Source organism: Manacus vitellinus, unplaced genomic scaffold (assembly GCF_001715985.3).
Source record: "Manacus vitellinus isolate BGI_N305 unplaced genomic scaffold, ASM171598v3 scaffold_50_pilon, whole genome shotgun sequence".
Taxonomy (NCBI): Eukaryota; Metazoa; Chordata; class Aves; order Passeriformes; family Pipridae; genus Manacus; species Manacus vitellinus.
The window spans coordinates 1,452,898-1,469,837 of NW_021940612.1; the positions used below are offsets into that span (position 1 = coordinate 1,452,898).

The 16,940-nt window shown below is 38.2% G+C and overlaps 1 protein-coding gene across 3 annotated transcripts in view; it reads right to left on the reverse strand.

The window, feature by feature from the left end:
* The window catches only part of SLC24A2 (solute carrier family 24 member 2), a 114,025-nt gene that overhangs the window by 34,453 nt on the left and 62,632 nt on the right, over positions 1 to 16,940 (reverse strand). For 2 of the 3 annotated variants that reach the window (XM_018080958.2, XM_018080957.2), the window contains exon 5: positions 3,154 to 3,204. The exons of the other annotated variant lie outside the window; for it this stretch is intronic. In XM_018080958.2, the coding sequence (XP_017936447.1) occupies positions 3,154 to 3,204 (51 nt within the window). The remainder of the gene's footprint in view (positions 1 to 3,153; positions 3,205 to 16,940) is intronic. 3 annotated transcript variants of the gene reach the window in all.

The window sequence follows — 16,940 nt, forward strand, 5'->3', positions numbered from 1 at the left end:
TACATGCATCGTTCAGTTTACATTGCTTTATATCTTACCTTCTATTTGTTTCACTCAGTGTAGGTTACAAAAGTGAGAGGAAATGATTTAAAGACATTATCGACCATCAAAAACATTAAACTAAGGAAAGTAATAGTACTAGCCTGCATGAAGACAGCAAGATATAAAAAGACAGCAGAGCTATGCTTTCTCCTTCCCTTTTTTGGCCATTTTCCTCCTTTAAACCAAATCAAAACTTGTTGACTGAAGGGGAAGCACAGAGCCACCAGGAGAAATGACCAGTTGAGGATATTTCTAAGTAATTCAAATTTTCAGAAAGCCACTAAGGTCAATCTTAGGCACAGATCTTCTCTCATGTCTTTTTCCTTATCTTTAGCTGGGGTAACTAAAATAATCCACAGGAACTTTGTAGTTTACAACTCTAGAATAATTTATTTTCAGTCTTCTTTAATAATCCTATGTACTATGGGTTTGACTACCTAATTCTCATAGTAGCTGTTACTGTGAGAGTTTAGGTGCATGAAAATGCTGGATCCCATGGACCTAAAGTAGAAAAGATTGCTATAGAAAATTCTTAGTTAATCTAGGTTTGCTGAACTCCAACAGATTTTGCAGCTCATTTTGGTTTGCAAAGAATGGAGTGGAAGGAAGAGGAGATCAAGGCCAGGTGATAAGCAAAGAAAGTAAATTAAAACTCAATTAATTTTATTTGAATATATACAAACAAATCAATATTGTGTAATGTAGATATGCCTTGATTTGCATGAGTAACTCCAGCTGGCATCAGTTGACAGAGATTCTCCTTCTGATAAAGGATATATTAAAAAGCCAATCCTTTAACTACAGCCTAAACTGCAGACTGCAAATTCCCTGGGTCAGAAAAGTCTTTGATTTGATGAGAAAATAGTCTTCAGAAATTTACTCTTGGCCATTAGGCTGTTATCTAATTGCATGTTGCAGCCTAATCATTAATTTTTGTCCCTGATTGTTGTGATATAGCAGCAAGAATAAATGAGCCTGTGTTTCTCTACTGGAGGACAGAAAGATTACTCTCTATCTCCACTCAGGGCTTGAGGACCTGGACTTCAGGATGTACTTTATTAGAAAAAAAACAACCAGTGGGTTTGTAACTGGATTTATGTGTTCCTGTGACTAAGTTGCTGTACAAAATACGTAAAAACCTCAGTCCAAAAAGGAAGAGAAAGAAGAAAAGGGGTAATGCAAATAAGCGTGATGCAGAGTAATAGCGATTATACTTCTGAAAATCAAAACACAAAGTACAAAATGTAGCACACTTTGATCGAAATACAACTTCTAGGATACACTATTCACTACTTAATCTATGAAAGACAAGTGAAAATGATGAAAATAGTTGCTCTTGAGAAGGTAAACTATCACAGACTCTTGTGTTAGTATTTCTAAAGACAAAGAGCTTCCTATTTGTTTTTGCTTCCTGATTTTTGCTGTTGCTACAGTATGGTCCTGAATTATTTATTCATGAGAAGTGCTTTCTGAGATGATATTGAATATTAACAGCATTACTTCTGCATAGGTACAGTAATAATAGATATATATGTATGTATCATAATTTGGTAGGTGTTTCCTCACAAATAAATACATGTAATTGTCAATAGGTATTTATGAATTTCAGAAGACTACTTTTGAAATAGTAGATTTAATACTTCACCATAAAAATTAGAAATCTTAAAATATCCAGGTTTAAGGTTACAAAGAGAAATTACCTTTGCATCGTGATTGTAAGGGAAGACTGAGATGAAACATACTGCAAAAGCTTTAACTCTGGTAGCCGTATCTGAGTGGCCCAGGATAATGGCTCATTTCAGGTTCTCCAGAAGTATATTTAAACAACATAGACATCACTGTTTGCCTGGTTAAATCTTCTCTCAGATATCTTTTCTTATACTGGTGCCACCCCTATGTACTAGATACTTAATCTGGAAAATGGAGGGCAGCGAGGCAAGACTGCTCTATGAGCTCAGGCCTGCCTCAGGAGAAAACAGCATCTTCCAACAACAGGCACAAAGGTAAAAGGAATTGTCTTCCACAGACAGCCCCAGAATAGTATGGTTATATTGGTGTATCAACAACAGATACAGAAGATGGGAAATAGAAGTTATTACTTCCCACTCTTCCGACTCCAACACAAGAAATGATTAAGTCATGTAATGAAGGTTCTCTTAAAATCTTCAAGATTAATCTATTAACAGTGTATTCAAAAACAGAGAATTAAACTATTTGCCTCAAATTCCCAATATTAAAAATAAGTAGGAATAGGTGGCTAAACTTCTCTACAGGGCTAAAACTTATCCCCATCTGCAAACATGCTGCTAATTACTATAAACTTAGCATAATGAAAACATGTGTCTGGCATTATAATCAGAGAGCTGGACAAGAGGCCTTGATCCTACAGACAATCAGGTCTCAGTTCAGGGATAATTCCAAACTATAGTAATGCTGACTGCACTAGGACTAAAAGCATGTGTTGGAAATTTAGTGCACATTTAACTGCTTTCCTGAATTAGTATAACAAAACTGCAATGCTTTTGAGTCAGCAGAAAAATCTCCCAAGACTTCATTGAGCCCTGATTCAGGCCCTAATTACTTCCTTCTTGTATTGCTAGAATCAGGATTTAAAATCACATATTTTTTGCATTGCAATTAAGCATACTCCAGGAATAAGCATGCTTAGTTTTTAAAGTTTGTTCATTACTTTTGAATAATACAGTAAACTGAAGTCACTTAGCAATTGTTCTCCAAGTGATTTATTTAAACACCCGTAAATTAATCAATCTTCTTGAATGTATTGTAAACCATGGCATCAAATAAGCATCTACAATCTATATTATTCAGTACCACATAATTTGAGAGTATGGTTCTGCATGTATGTTCTTCACTAAAAGCATTCTATTGTATTTCCTTATCTGAAATAGCAGAACTGAAAAACTGAAAATAAAAACCTTAAAAAAGAGTCATAATGGATTGTGTCGTCAATGAAGACATGCAAAAAGGAGTTATTCAAAAATGGAGAAACTGAAAATAGGACTAAGAAAAACAAAGGAAAAATTAATACATAACAGAAGCTCAAGGGGCTTCAAAAAAAGCTGATACAAACAATTCTAAAATATTTCTTACCTTCTTCAGTCATTGTGTCATAATATTTTAGGTTTCCATATGATCCAAGCTCTACAATATCACAGTAAAAGACACAAAGATAAGGAACAGCAGACATTCAAGAAATGTACATGTTTTTGCATGTGCTTCATAAACTCGGAGTGATTATGCAAAACATTCTGCAGGACAACAAAACACAGGTTACAAAAATAGCAGTGCCTTTCCTCCCAGAAATTTCACAAGTCACTGACTTTAGGTAAATGTTAAACTTGTTAGTGAGATGTAGGAGAACCACTTACATCTAAAACGCAGCCTTTTCACAGTTATTGCTGATTTGGCGCCTCTGCATTTGGGAAAACATAATAAACTTTGATAATACCTAATCATCAGTAATTTTGCAAACTAAGCTTTTTTGTCATTCCCCAAGTCAGACATTCAACTACTTCTAATAAAAATTAAAAAAACAGTCTCAAAACACATAACTTAAGAAACTGTTCATAATGTTGTCCTACAAACATTGTTTTGTTACCAGTGCTGATGTTGGCTTGCTTTAGAGGGGTTACTTACTTTAACCACTCTCTTATCACTTGTGTAATCAGAAAAAAAGTACTTACTTCATCAGGTGATATCAAACCTACATTTATTATATCATTAAATTGATCTGTACATATTGCATTACTATATTCTAGCAGGGCAGAGAAAAGAATGGAATGCAGAGATCTCCAGATCTTTATGGCTACTATTATTTTTTTGTGTGTGATATAATCTTGCATGAAATCACCTTTTTACTGCAGATGTTGTTTTACATTTCTTTTCTTTAAGTGCTTTTTTCTTATAATTTAGCATATATGTGAATATATGTATAACAACAATAAATAATGTAAGTCTACAAAACAGGCCAATGAAAAATTAAGCCCAAGGAGGAATTTGTAAATGATCTGGCTGAGGAATTTGTGGATGATTTCACTCATCGTTTTTACCTAAAATTTTACAACTGAGCATCTGAACATCCAACCTTTGACAGAATATTACCATTAAAAAATGTATGCCTAACAGTTTGGTAGTGCTCTTTCCTTTGGAAATATTCTCTCTTCATATTTATGAAACAGCTTAAGCAATTAAACATAAAGATGATATCCAATTATTCTGATTTTAGCTGATGCACCTCATGATCTTTCAACAATTTTTCACAGAGGTGGATTTCAGTAGAGGCCTGGCTATTAGTTTTTTACTGAAAAATACTGTGATCATATGCAAACCTTTTGAAAGATCCCTTTTTTAAACAAAAAACTGGAACATGCCAAATTAACATTTCTTAAATCATTTGCAGAGACAGAGGACACCATACGCCATGTAACTAAAAAATATAGGATATTCTAATTGCTGATTTTTTAATGACTATGATTGGATTGTAATGATTTTTCATAGTTTGTCAAAAGCAGTTACAATTATTCACATATTCTTGCTGTACAATGCAGTGTATGTGCATAAGTGTGTCCCATAGAATAGGGACATTAAGTCTCTCTCAAAGTAAAGAAAGATGTAATTTAAAGACAGAATCTGATATATTGTTTTATAATAATATAGATTGCATATACTGCATGTGCTGTTTTGTAAAAATGTTTTTAGGGTTGCAACATAATCTTTGTAGGTGCTAGTACATACAAGATGCTGTTGTTCTACCATCTTGATCTTAGTCCTAAAGATTTAAATTCCTTACCCGGAAAGAGCCCCCAGTAACTTCAATACTGACTACCCTGCATACAGCATTTGGAACCACTTGTCCTGTTTAATTAGCCAGCACCTTTGCTTATACTTGTTCTCACTTATCTCTGCCTTGATGTGCCTGGGGTTCACTTTGCTAGAACCTGGGCTGAGGCTTCCACTGGAGATTGAGCACAGGACTGGAAAAGAGATGCTAAAAGGAGTCTAAAAAAGGAAATGGAGGTACATGGGGAAGACAACACTGACAGAGAGGAGCTGCATAAATAGAGAAGAAGGTTGCAGCATAGGAACAAACTTCCAAATTAACAGAACAGCAGACATGAGGCTTCTGACCTAATGGATGAAGCAAAAGAGGTTTCAGAGAAAACCAACAAAAGTGGTGGATTCCAAATGTAAAAAAACCAAACCAAACCAAACCAAACCACCACATATTGGCTCTCATGTTTAGATTATTTGCTTACATCTGAAGTGAGATGAAAGACAAACAGGAAAGAAAAAAAGGTGAATCTGACCTTATAGAGACCAAAAAAAGAAGAGAAACAAGGTGACGAATGACAGTGCATGTTGCTGATGATAATCATGTACTGGGCACTTCAGCAATTCAACACACCAAGGATTAAACTAGGTTAATTCCTGCAGTTAGCAAAATTATTTCCTGGAAAACTCTAATCCTGCTGGTGAGATTACATTATCCAAAGGTTATGGTCCTATACTCAGAGTGGAACATTTTATACAATCATCAGCCCACTGACTGCAATGCACAACAATGACCCCAGAAAATATCAGCTGTACATATTCACCTGAATTACTTTTGTGGGTTTCAAGATTACTTGGGCCAGTGCTGCTCAGCAGCATGACAGGTCTGCCTCTCTATAGTCTGCCTCCAATATATTGCACTGGCTTCTGCTGTAAGATTTGGACTAAATCTGCTCTTCGGTGTCTGGTTCAGAGTTTTGCTGTTATAATAAGACATATTCTGTTCAATATGAATTTAAGTAAACTCAAAATGGAGTATTTTTTTAAAAATACTGTCTTGGAAAAATTTAACAGCTTTTAAAATAAACTTATTTTAAATGGAATTGAAAATCTAAAATATTGTGATAAAGGGTGCTTGAAAAAATATCCTCAAATTCAACAACAATTCCATTTTTGTGAATGTGCTATGCAACTCCCATGGTGAGGTCATAGCAGACAGACTGGATGACAGCCAGTATCTGCATCCCTACTGGTTGCATGAAACAAAGAGCATGCAGAGATGCAGCTTAACAGCTGATCCTCAATAGTTAGAGAGTCATTTAATAATTTGTTCCCTTCTGCATATTTTTACACTATAAGAGAACAGAAGGTTCCTGGTAATCCTATCGAACATTCCTGAAGGATTACAACAACATTTGACTTATTACCTACTGTTCTTTGCTGTGTTTGTAGGTGTCACACCACATCAAAGCAAACAGAAAGAATAATGTTGCTAGTCAATGGGGCTACATTATTTGTGATTTCAAATTACATTCAAGACAGCCAGCACGGCTTCAACAAGAGAAAGTCCTGCCTGATCAATCCAGTGGCCTCCTACAGTGGAATGATTACAACAGTGGACAAGGGAAGGGCTACAGATGTCATTTATCTGGACTTCTGCAAGGTCCCTTAAAGCTCCTCTCTAAATTGGAGAGAGATGAATTTGATGGGTGAATAAGGAACTGGTTGGATAGTCACATCCAGAGGGTAGCGGTCAACTGCTCAGAGTCCTGATGGACATCATGACAAGTGGTGACCCTCAGGGGTCTGTTTTGGGACCAGTGTTATTTAATTATTTAATATCTTCTTTAATGACATAGATGAATGGATCAAGTGCACCCTGAGCAAGTTTTGTAAATGACACCAAGCTGAGTGGTGTTGTTGACACACCTGAAGGACAGGATGCCATCCAGACGGATGTGGACGAGCTCAAGAAGTGGGCCTATTGGAATCTCACGAGGTTTAATAGGACAAAGTGCAAGGTGCTGCACCTGCGTTGGGGCAGCCACCAATATCAGTACAGGCTGAGAGATGAGCAGATTGAGAACAGCCCTGCTGAGGAGGACTTGAGAGTGCTGGTGAATGAGAAGCTGGACACGACCCAGCAATGTGCACTTGCAGTCCAGAAAGTCACTCGTATTCTGGACTGCATTAAAAGCAGAGTGGCCAGAAGGTCAAAGCAGGTGATTCTACTCCTGCTGTGGTGAGACCCCGCCTGGAGTACTGCACCAGCTCTGGTGTCCCCAAGAAGAGCATGGATCTATTGGACAAGTCCAGAGGAGGGCCACAAAAATGGTCAGAGGCCTGGAACACCTCTCCTACGAAGACAGGCTTAGAACATTGGGTTTGTTCAACCTGTAGAAGAAAAGACTCTGAAGAGACTGTGGAGCGGCCTGTCAATACCTAGAGGGGAACTATATAAAAGATGGCAACAAACTTTTTAGTAGGACTTGTTGTGGTAGGAAGAGGGTAGATTCAGACAAGACACAAAAAAGACATTTTTTGTATGGAGAATGAGGAAACACTGGGACAGTTTGCCCAGAGAGAGAGGTGGTTGAAGCTCATTGCCAGGCGGTTGGATTAGATAACCTTTAAAAGTCTCTTCCAACCTATGCTATTCCACAGTTTTATTAAATAATATGGCTATTTACTCAGTTTATTTTCAGTGTTTACTCACTAAGTAATGTACATACAGTCTGTGATGAAATACTCATTTCTATCTCTTAACTGTATAGCCTGCCACAGAAGGAAAGCAGAGCCAATATTTCTCTTTGCTCTCCTGCGACTGAGATCTCTGATACAGACTGCAGTTGTCCATAGCTATGTCAGAAATGAGCCTGTCTCAGAGTTTCTCAAACTAGTCACAAGCCATACAGCTATTTTAGAGATAGCAACTTGCATTGCTAAGGTTATGTATCCCTTCATGAAAAATATGAAGTCAGACTCTCAAAGAAAAGAAACGCATTGTGGATTTCTGTGACATGCGTAAGACTTTCACTTTGCATAAAAATATATTTCTATGAGAATTCATGTCACAATTAAACAGCTTCAAAGTTGATATAACTTTTATTCAAAACAAAACTACTGGTGACAATCCCTGAATTTTTAGTACAATTCCACCATTGCATTTACTAGACAGTCCTCATGTTTGACTTCCACAGTCGTGAAGATGTCAGCATCACTGGGAGCTTGGCTTAAAAGAAATTTTTAGGCATTCTGGAACAAGCAGATGGAGACCATACATTTTTTCCTGAGTTTTCATACCCATAAATTCAAACTGCCGAAAGGCTGAATATCTAAGACATAAGAGAGAAGTGAAATGAGAAAGTAAGGGCTCAATTCATAATGAAATTGAGAATATGCATGCAGCCAAGGACTTCAAGTAAATAATTATGAAAAGATTGTAAACTTATAAAGCCTAACTGAATATTTGAGACTGAAGAGAATTTTTCTGTGAGAAGTTGCACACATAATTCTGCAAATCAACAAGTTCCTGACAATCAAAGGCATTACTTTGATAACCCACTCTTCTCCTTTACATTTTTCTGATATGACCTCTAATTTGCACTTACTGTTGGCATCATGCTTATCAGGATGTCCTCTTTTCATTTGTATTTTTATAAAAAGATGACCAAGGAAATAGGCCAAAGGAATTAGTGGTCATGGTCTTGAGAAAATTCAGTTAGATGATCAGAGTCTCATCCATAAACAGAAAAAGGAGAATACTTTAAAAGATTTGCTAAATAAGTTGTAGTGGCTATCCAAAGTAAATTTGAATCAAAGCTTGATTCAGTTTCATCAATGATGTTAGATTAGGAACAAAGATCTCTCAGTGCTATAAACTTGTGAAAAACCTAGTGAAGATGAACATTACTGGTATAAAATAAGAGTCCTAGCCCCTTGCAGAATTTTAATGAAAGATAATGCCATCCACTATTTGAAGCAAAACACACAAAAATACCATCCACTGAAAACTATCAGGAATTGTGAATTTTAAAAAGCAAGAATTATTTGAAATAATTTTCTTTGAGCAAGTTTCATCTTATTCTGACTCCCACCTTTTATAGGCTTCATGAACCGCTTAACTTTCTTACTGAGCACTTAAATTCCATCTGGGATGGACTGGAACTGCTGTGGGAGTTTGTATGTAATATCACCGCAGAAAGCAGAGGAGCAAAAACAAATGTTCTTTTAAAAAGCAAAATACCTTTTCTCCTACTACCTCCAGATAATCAAATATTGTAGCCCATATTTTTACTTGTAGACCTTCCAACTGCCAGTTCTTCAAAAATGGAAGCTTTGCCACTGAACTGTTGCTGTGAAAAATACAAAAGGACCTCTTTTGCATCTGAGTAATACTGTAAAATATTGCATTGCATTTCAGAATTACATCTTTTTTTGATTATACTACTACCAGTACTGCTTTACTAACACTCCTTAAAAAAAAAAAGTAAATGAAGTCCCTCAGTTACTTGGCTAGTAGGCAATACATTAGAAGTAACTAAATTATTTACTATTTTGTGCATCTGAGCTCTAAAAACACACATGGCCACCTTTCATCTTGTCTTTTAATTGCAAGCCTGCTGTTCCTGTTCTGTCTCCTCACTTTTCTTACCCTGTTTTTTATTGTACGTACTTTTTTCCTGATAATAATCTTATTAGAGTTTTCTGCTTTTATATAATTGGTTTATTGCAATTTTATCAAATTGGAGTGTGAATAGAAATATAATTAAAATTTTATACAATCATATCAGTAGAGTTCTGGGCAGCTCAGGTTAGTCGCAAAACCTGAAAGCTAGATCTGCCTGTTATTTTGCTCTTAGTGCAACTTTTAAAATGACCCACTGTTTTCAATTGTGGTAACAAAAGGAAATTTGTTAAGGTTTTAGTTGATAGGGGTTGAAAAGCAAATATTTTTAAGGAGACGATCAATGGCATGTAATTTACAAAAATATGCAATGGAGCAGAAACTAAGTTACATTATTAGTATGTGTCAGATACAGATTTTGGTATTTTTAGGAGATTTTATTTTTCTTAAATTTTAGAAAAACATGAAAGTGCTTATTCCTGAGAGTTTTCACTCATAAGTTACCTTTGTGCCATCTGCCATCAAACTGCCTGGATCAAACACAATTCCTGCTGCCTTTGAAGATGGTATTTATCCTCAAAGAATTTTCAAATATTCAAAGAATAGGAATTCCAAGGTGTAGAAGTGAAAACCTCATCACACTGATGACACTGGGAGCTTTACCACTGCTTCTGATGGAATCAGGATTTTCCTGAGTGTCTGTTGGGCTAGGGACTGTAGGGTACCAGACACCTACAACTCCAACTAAGTAAATTCCAGTTGTTCAGTTTTTCAGCATGACCGAGGAGAATAAAGGAAACAGCATGCATTTCTCTCACTATCCAGTCGTAAAATCCAACCAATCTGTGGAGAATGAAGTTATCTGTCATGTGCAAACTGTATAGAAGGAAATCTCCCACTTCCAGCTTCAATGGAAAGCCCCTCACAGCAACTACTATTCCCTGATTTACATGTTTATAAATTATTCGTGTTCTTTATTGTTCATATTTTTAACAAGAAGATTCTGAGTAAGGAAGAAACTTAAATCGAAGCTAAAGCCATTAAGCTGGTAAATACATAGTCAGGACAGCTGTACCCTGCTCTGGGATCAAGTTTTTGTTTAAATATTCATATCTTCCTTCCGTACGTGGTAGGGAAACTCAAGAAGAATATGCTGTCTGAAGAACAGGGCATCACTGAAAAATATCATGGAGAAGAGAGACAAGAGTTTTGCCTGCAGTGAGCAGCTTGCATAGGTTCTAGTTAAAACAACAAAACAGGGCATGCAGAAGTAAATTGTTGCAAAAACTAACACAACAAGCAAGATCAACGTCCCTCAAATATGACAAGAATGAAATAGTTCCTGTATGTATGCTAAACCACTCAGTAAAATAATATAGACTTCAAAATCTACTTCTTTGGCTGTCAGTATACATTTATGATTGGCGTGGGGCCCCCTGGTGGTCTAGTGGTTAGGATGCGGCGCTCTCACCGCCACGGCCCGGGTTCGATTCCCAGTCAGGGGACTTCCCCAGGCAGATGGAGCTCGTCAGCCCTGTAAGGCCACCCATCTAAGAGAAGGTCACTCTAAACAAACCTACGTCCTGAGGACCTCGCTGCCACCGTCCAAGCTCGCTCGGCCCCGGCAGATGAACCTCAGGATTAAAGGGTGGGCTCAGTTCAGCGCACACTGTGTCTCACCTAAAAAATCCACTGCGCAGGCTCAAAGGGTAATGACCTTTCCCAAATCTTCGTTCGCAAAGACTGGCCATGATGATGATGATGATGACTGATGTACAGAAAAATCAGCTGAACCAAAACTTCATAATAAAATTCTCTTCATTAGGCTAACACATCATTTTCTCTATGTCAAAATCATATGTTTTGGTAGACAGCTCAGGTTGCACAGCTGTTACAGTGACATTTATACCTTCTGTGTGTTATCTGGAAGTTTTTAAATACAATTGCTATCCACTTTCGGCTTTGAAGTCTTAAGATATGTGGCACATGGGTCACCATTTGCCGAAAAAGGATCTTCACTCTGCACCATTTGCAGTGAATGAACTCAAGCGGGACAGACTTTAGTCCAGATAGAACTCTGCTGTAACTATTGCTCCACAACTATATACAGACTCTCGACTGACTCTTGAGTCTGAGCTCTCTAGCCAGGCCAAGTGTTTCTAATCTTCACACATACCACACACACTCACGTGACTGCTTCCAGTCACAGAGAACAACCATGCTTCAAGTGGCTTTCCAGCTTGACCTTGTGATTCCTTTCACACACGCACTAATCTTAGCTCTGGATAGCTCAGGACCACAATATTATTGCTTTAGTATTTTCTTCTTCGTTAGCTACTCCTACAAAAGTATACTGGGGGAAACAGATACATAATTTCTCTCTCCCTCTCTTACCTTTCTGACAGATTTTAACTGGGCTATCTAAAAAACTGTCTCTGGCTATTTAAGTAGACCTGCCCTTAGATGCACATAACCAAAGGTTTCTACCCTATCTATGCTGTTACTTACTCTGGCAGTGCAGGGTGTTTTACTTACAGTTTCTGAATTCAGTTTGATACTGGAGATATTTTTAAAAATATTCATCTCATCTACATTTATCAGACAATCTCAGGCATCTAAATTAGGAACACAATTTTGGTGGTCTCTACTGTAGCTGAAGTGTACAGAAAGGTGAAAGAAGACCTTGCTGGAGAGTGATGCGCCTCATTGCTTCACCTATCCCATTTAGCCGTTTGAAATCTTCCACAGGAAAAAGCTTTCTTCTTGCTAATGACTGTGCACAGATTCACACTACTGAAAGCTGAGCTAGAAAAGTGCCCTTGAAGCAAAGGCAACTAACAGCACCCTTGGGTCCACTAGGGAAAGCACTGCCAACAGGTCAAGGGAGGTGATACTTTCCTTCCACCAGTAGTCATGAGACGTATCTGGGTGCTGGGACTAGTCCTGGGCTCAGCAATTCAGGACAGCTGTAGACATGCCAGAACAAGTCCAGCACTGGGCCACAAAGATCGTTAAGGGACTGGAGCATATCTCACAAGAGGAGAGACTGAGAGAGCTAGGACGGTTCAGCCTCGAGGAGAGAAGGCTCAGGGAGACCTTACCCACCTGATGAAAGAGAAAGAAGTAAAGGGAACAAGACTTTCCTCAGAAGTGCCAGGGGAAGAGTCAATAGATGCAAACTAAAAGCCAGAGAATTCCATCTGGACACAAGAAAACAGCTTTTACTGGGATGATGGACAAACATTGAAATGGGTCTCCCAGAAAGACTGTGGAGTCTCCATTTGTGGAGATTTTCAAAACATGACTGGAAACTGGCCTGGGCAACCTGCTTGAGTTGATGATCCTGCTTGAGCAGGGGATTGGACTAGCTGAATTCTGTAACTCAAGAAGTCCCTTCCAACCTACATGAAAAAAACCCACCCCACCAATTCTGTGAAAGCTAGCTGCATAAATAGAGTATGAGTATCTGCCTAAGACATGACACTCCACATTGAAGGTAAGCCTAATTGTCCTTTTTATTGGTTTCCCATTTTCATATCAGATTGAAATAATGGGATGGAGTTAATGGGAAGACATTATAAATAACAGCTACTCATTTGTTATGTGAGCCTAGCAGGGAGCCCCCATCTTCTCTGGCAGAAGTCCCTTGATAACTTTTCAGTCTTCAGCAGAGAGGAAAACCAAAATGCTCCAAGCACTGTGCTCAGAGGGCTGTTTTTCCTTGGTGGGCCTGAAGAGGAACTGTTACAAGCTGTGTAAGAACAAGAGTGCAAGAAAAAGAATGCTGAGCTTCTTTGCAAGCCCACAGCTATGCCCAGAGGATGCTCAAGAATGATGAAGGATTTGGAGCAGAGATAGTTAATAACATAATTATTTTTACCAATTTGGCCTAGATTTGTATATTTCCTCATGTTAGATAAAATACTGTTGTGCTTAAAAAGCTGTGAAGAGAGAATTCTTTCTTTCTTCTCTGTCATGGTGCTAGGAAATGCACTCAAGCCCTGCAGCATCACAGAATCAAAGAATTGTTAAGGCTGGAAAATACATTTAAGATCCACACTCTTTAGCTGAGGAAAGTGGAAGTGCTCAGGTTACTTTGGCAATGCAGGAGCCGAGCATTACCCCTGAGTTGGTGTAAACTGAGCTGCCTGGCCTTACTTCTCTGAGGATATAAAAAATAAACAGTATCAGTCAAACAAGGTTTCCATTGTCAGTGAGCACAGACATGATGATGCAGTTCATCAAGGCCACTGGAAGAACAAGGTTTTTGCAAAATGAGACCAAAGCTGGGAGCCTGCTGAGTGATCAGACAGGCAAAGGTTACGCAGCCTCTGCCAGCTGTCTTTGGGGCAAGCTGACATTTTTCATGACATATAAGAAAAGAACCCTAGGAGCATCAGTAAAAGAAGCAAAACAGTTTAGGTGAATCAAAAAGTTGGGAAATTCTTAATATCATCTTAAGATGGGTATCTAGGAACACAAAAAGATCTAGCAAGTAATTCTAAATTCTAAATAATTCACTACTATGTCAGAAACTTTAATGATCATGTTTGTCTTTATTTTCCTGAGAAGCATGAATGCAGGTTTCATTTTTTGTCAGAACAGTGACAGTACTATATTTTTCTGCATTCAGTGAAGAAAGTGACAGAATGGTAAGCTCAGCTTTATGTAACAGAAAGTTACTTTTCTCACAAATAACATGCACCATATTTACATTTTAAAAAAAAAAGTGCAGAATATAAGATACACAATACCTTATCTGCAGAAGTACATCCTATTTTCCACTTTGGAAATAAGACCCAAAATGGGAATAGGAGAAAATTGCCAAAGATACCTACTTCTGACTGGGGACTGAGCCATGACAGAGATTTATATCACACTCATTTTCACACAGAGAATGGCATTTGCATGAGTTATAGCCTTGTCACACAGGAGTAAGAAAGTCAGCAGCTAGCTAAATTCTCACTTGTGGGAGATGTTTGGTTGGCCTGTGGCACCTTATCAGCAGGCAGAAACGGGGTGCCATAATGAAAAAATGTCATTCTTCCTGTACCCTGATAAAACCGAGCAAGAAAAGTAAGGTAGCCTCTGGTTGCACTGGTGCTCTGAGTCCTCACTTTACCACTGGTATCCTCCCTTTTCAACAGAGTACCTATAGAAGTCTCCAGAGAGAAAATGCTCCCTCCACAATCCTGAAGGAATCACCCTTCAAAATAACCTACAGCTTGTAGGGAGAAAGTAGGATTACTGTGCATGGCAGACACTTTCATGCAAAATACTTCCCATGCTTTTCCTTGCGCTGCTCTCACTGCATAACAGCCTTCTTCTATCAAAAAATGTAAAGAGGTCTTTGCAAATTCTACACTTTAATAATCCAAGAATGTCCCTTTCAAAATCAGAACAAAGGTATCTGAGGTACAGGACTCAGAAGAAAACAGCCAGAAATGATCAATGATTGCCATGATTTATGTTCAAGTTACCTGGATTTTGGATTTGGGCCTGACCAACACAGCAGGTTGGATGATGCCAAACTTATTCATATGGGCAATGTTGTTATGAACAGACCAGCTGACTACTCAGCTGGATTGCCAGACCAGTGCTTAAGCAGAGGCAAATACAGCATAGGATTTCCTGGGGATTAGTGACTGGCTGGGAGTTGATGATAGCCTGATGCACAGGCAGTCATTAATCTTAATCCTCAGGAAATGATCTGTATCAGGGTCATTATTTCTGTAATAAGATAAAAGCAAACAAAAACCTAATGTCATACAGATATTTATATTCTTAATGAACTATGAGCTTTCAATTGTAATGTAAAGTTCGTGTCCCGTTAACAAATACCCTACACATTCGCCTGTTAGAGTGGCTGAACTCTTATCTTCTTAGAAGCTTTATGCTGAGACCAAGATTTTGAAGGAGAGAAGCCTTCCTTGTCTAGACTGTTAAATCCACAGCATTACTGCACACCTGCCTGAATACAAAGTGCCAAATATCCAGCAGCTCCAACTGATCTCAGATATTACTCATCTGTCAGAGGTGGGCTGAACATCTTGCAAGCCCACTGATTCTGAAGCATTTACAAGCTGGCTTTCACAAGACAGGCACAAGCCATGCAAAACAACACTTGTGTGGGAAGGGAAAAGGAAGGACAGGTTCATGAATGTATAATTGTATATTGGGATTGCTCTGTTTATCCACATTTTGTGGAAGGTAAATCTTACTCTCTCATTTCATATTATCTTACCTACAATCAAATGCATTTTTAAGATGCTTTCAATTCCAGTAGAGGTTGGTTCTGACTTCACAAATGAATTATTCAGAAGTAAGTTTGATGAGCTGGTTTTCTATAAATACATTGAATGCTAATGCAATAATAACAGTGTGTAGGTCAAGCTGACCTTTAATAGTCTCACAGCCTGTTTATACATTCTGTATTGCTTATGCTATCAAGAGAACACAGATGGGACTTCTCTGTCAGCCTTGCAAAGCCCACAGAACTCCAAATGACAGAGCACTCTGTCTTTTATGTCCCCATTTCCCTTGCAATTATTCAAGAGAATGTAACAGTGAACTTTATTACTGACTTAAATAGAAAGAAAAGCTGGATCTCCCAGCAAAGTGCAACAACTGGAAATTTAACTTCTAAAGGCAATATTTGATCTGGAAGCTATGAAGAGTCAAGCACAGAGCTCCCAGACTTTATGAATGCTTTTCCAGAGACTGAAAACCCAGTTCACTTGGCTATGACAGCTGTAGGACTGTTGGCATCTATCAGGAAGTAATAGGACTAATGGACCCAACAGTCCAGAAAGAGAGCAAACTCTGAAGAAGCCATCTTATGGAAAGAGGCTGAAAGAAAGTGAGTGCAGGTGATTGAGACGCAGTATGAGGAAGTATATGCTAGTGAAATGTGGAAAAAGGAAATGAGAGGGGGAGGAGGACAGAAGGAGTATGCCCAAGAGCAGGCGGTGCCAGAGTTGCTGTGTATGTGTCATCTTTCAAACTTTCTTCCTTTGAGAATGGCACTTTGTAATGTTCTCATAAACTGTTCTTTTTCTGCAAATCCAACAAATACAGCAAATGATGCAATGTTTTTGACCTACTGATCTAAGACATCATCTGGCAGAAATACTGAGGAAATCTAAGCTGACTAAAATAGGACTGAAAAATGCTCAGAACTTCTTTTTGCTATTCCAAGTCTGATCCATACTCACACCAAATGATTCGGAAGAAATCCTTTAACCTCACAGGTCATGCGCCAGGTCCATGGCGCCATGTGCCATGGTCCCACACAAAACTCAAGACTGTTGAAGGTTTTCTTTTGGAGTATGAAAGGGCATGTGAAGTGGACAAAGCTGCACAGGTCAGAGAAGGCACCAGGGGATCCTTTACATTTCTACATCCCCTCAAATGACAGGTTTATAGAGCAAAGGACTACACTTCTCAGACACTTTTAATAAATACTATCTCTTAATTTGTA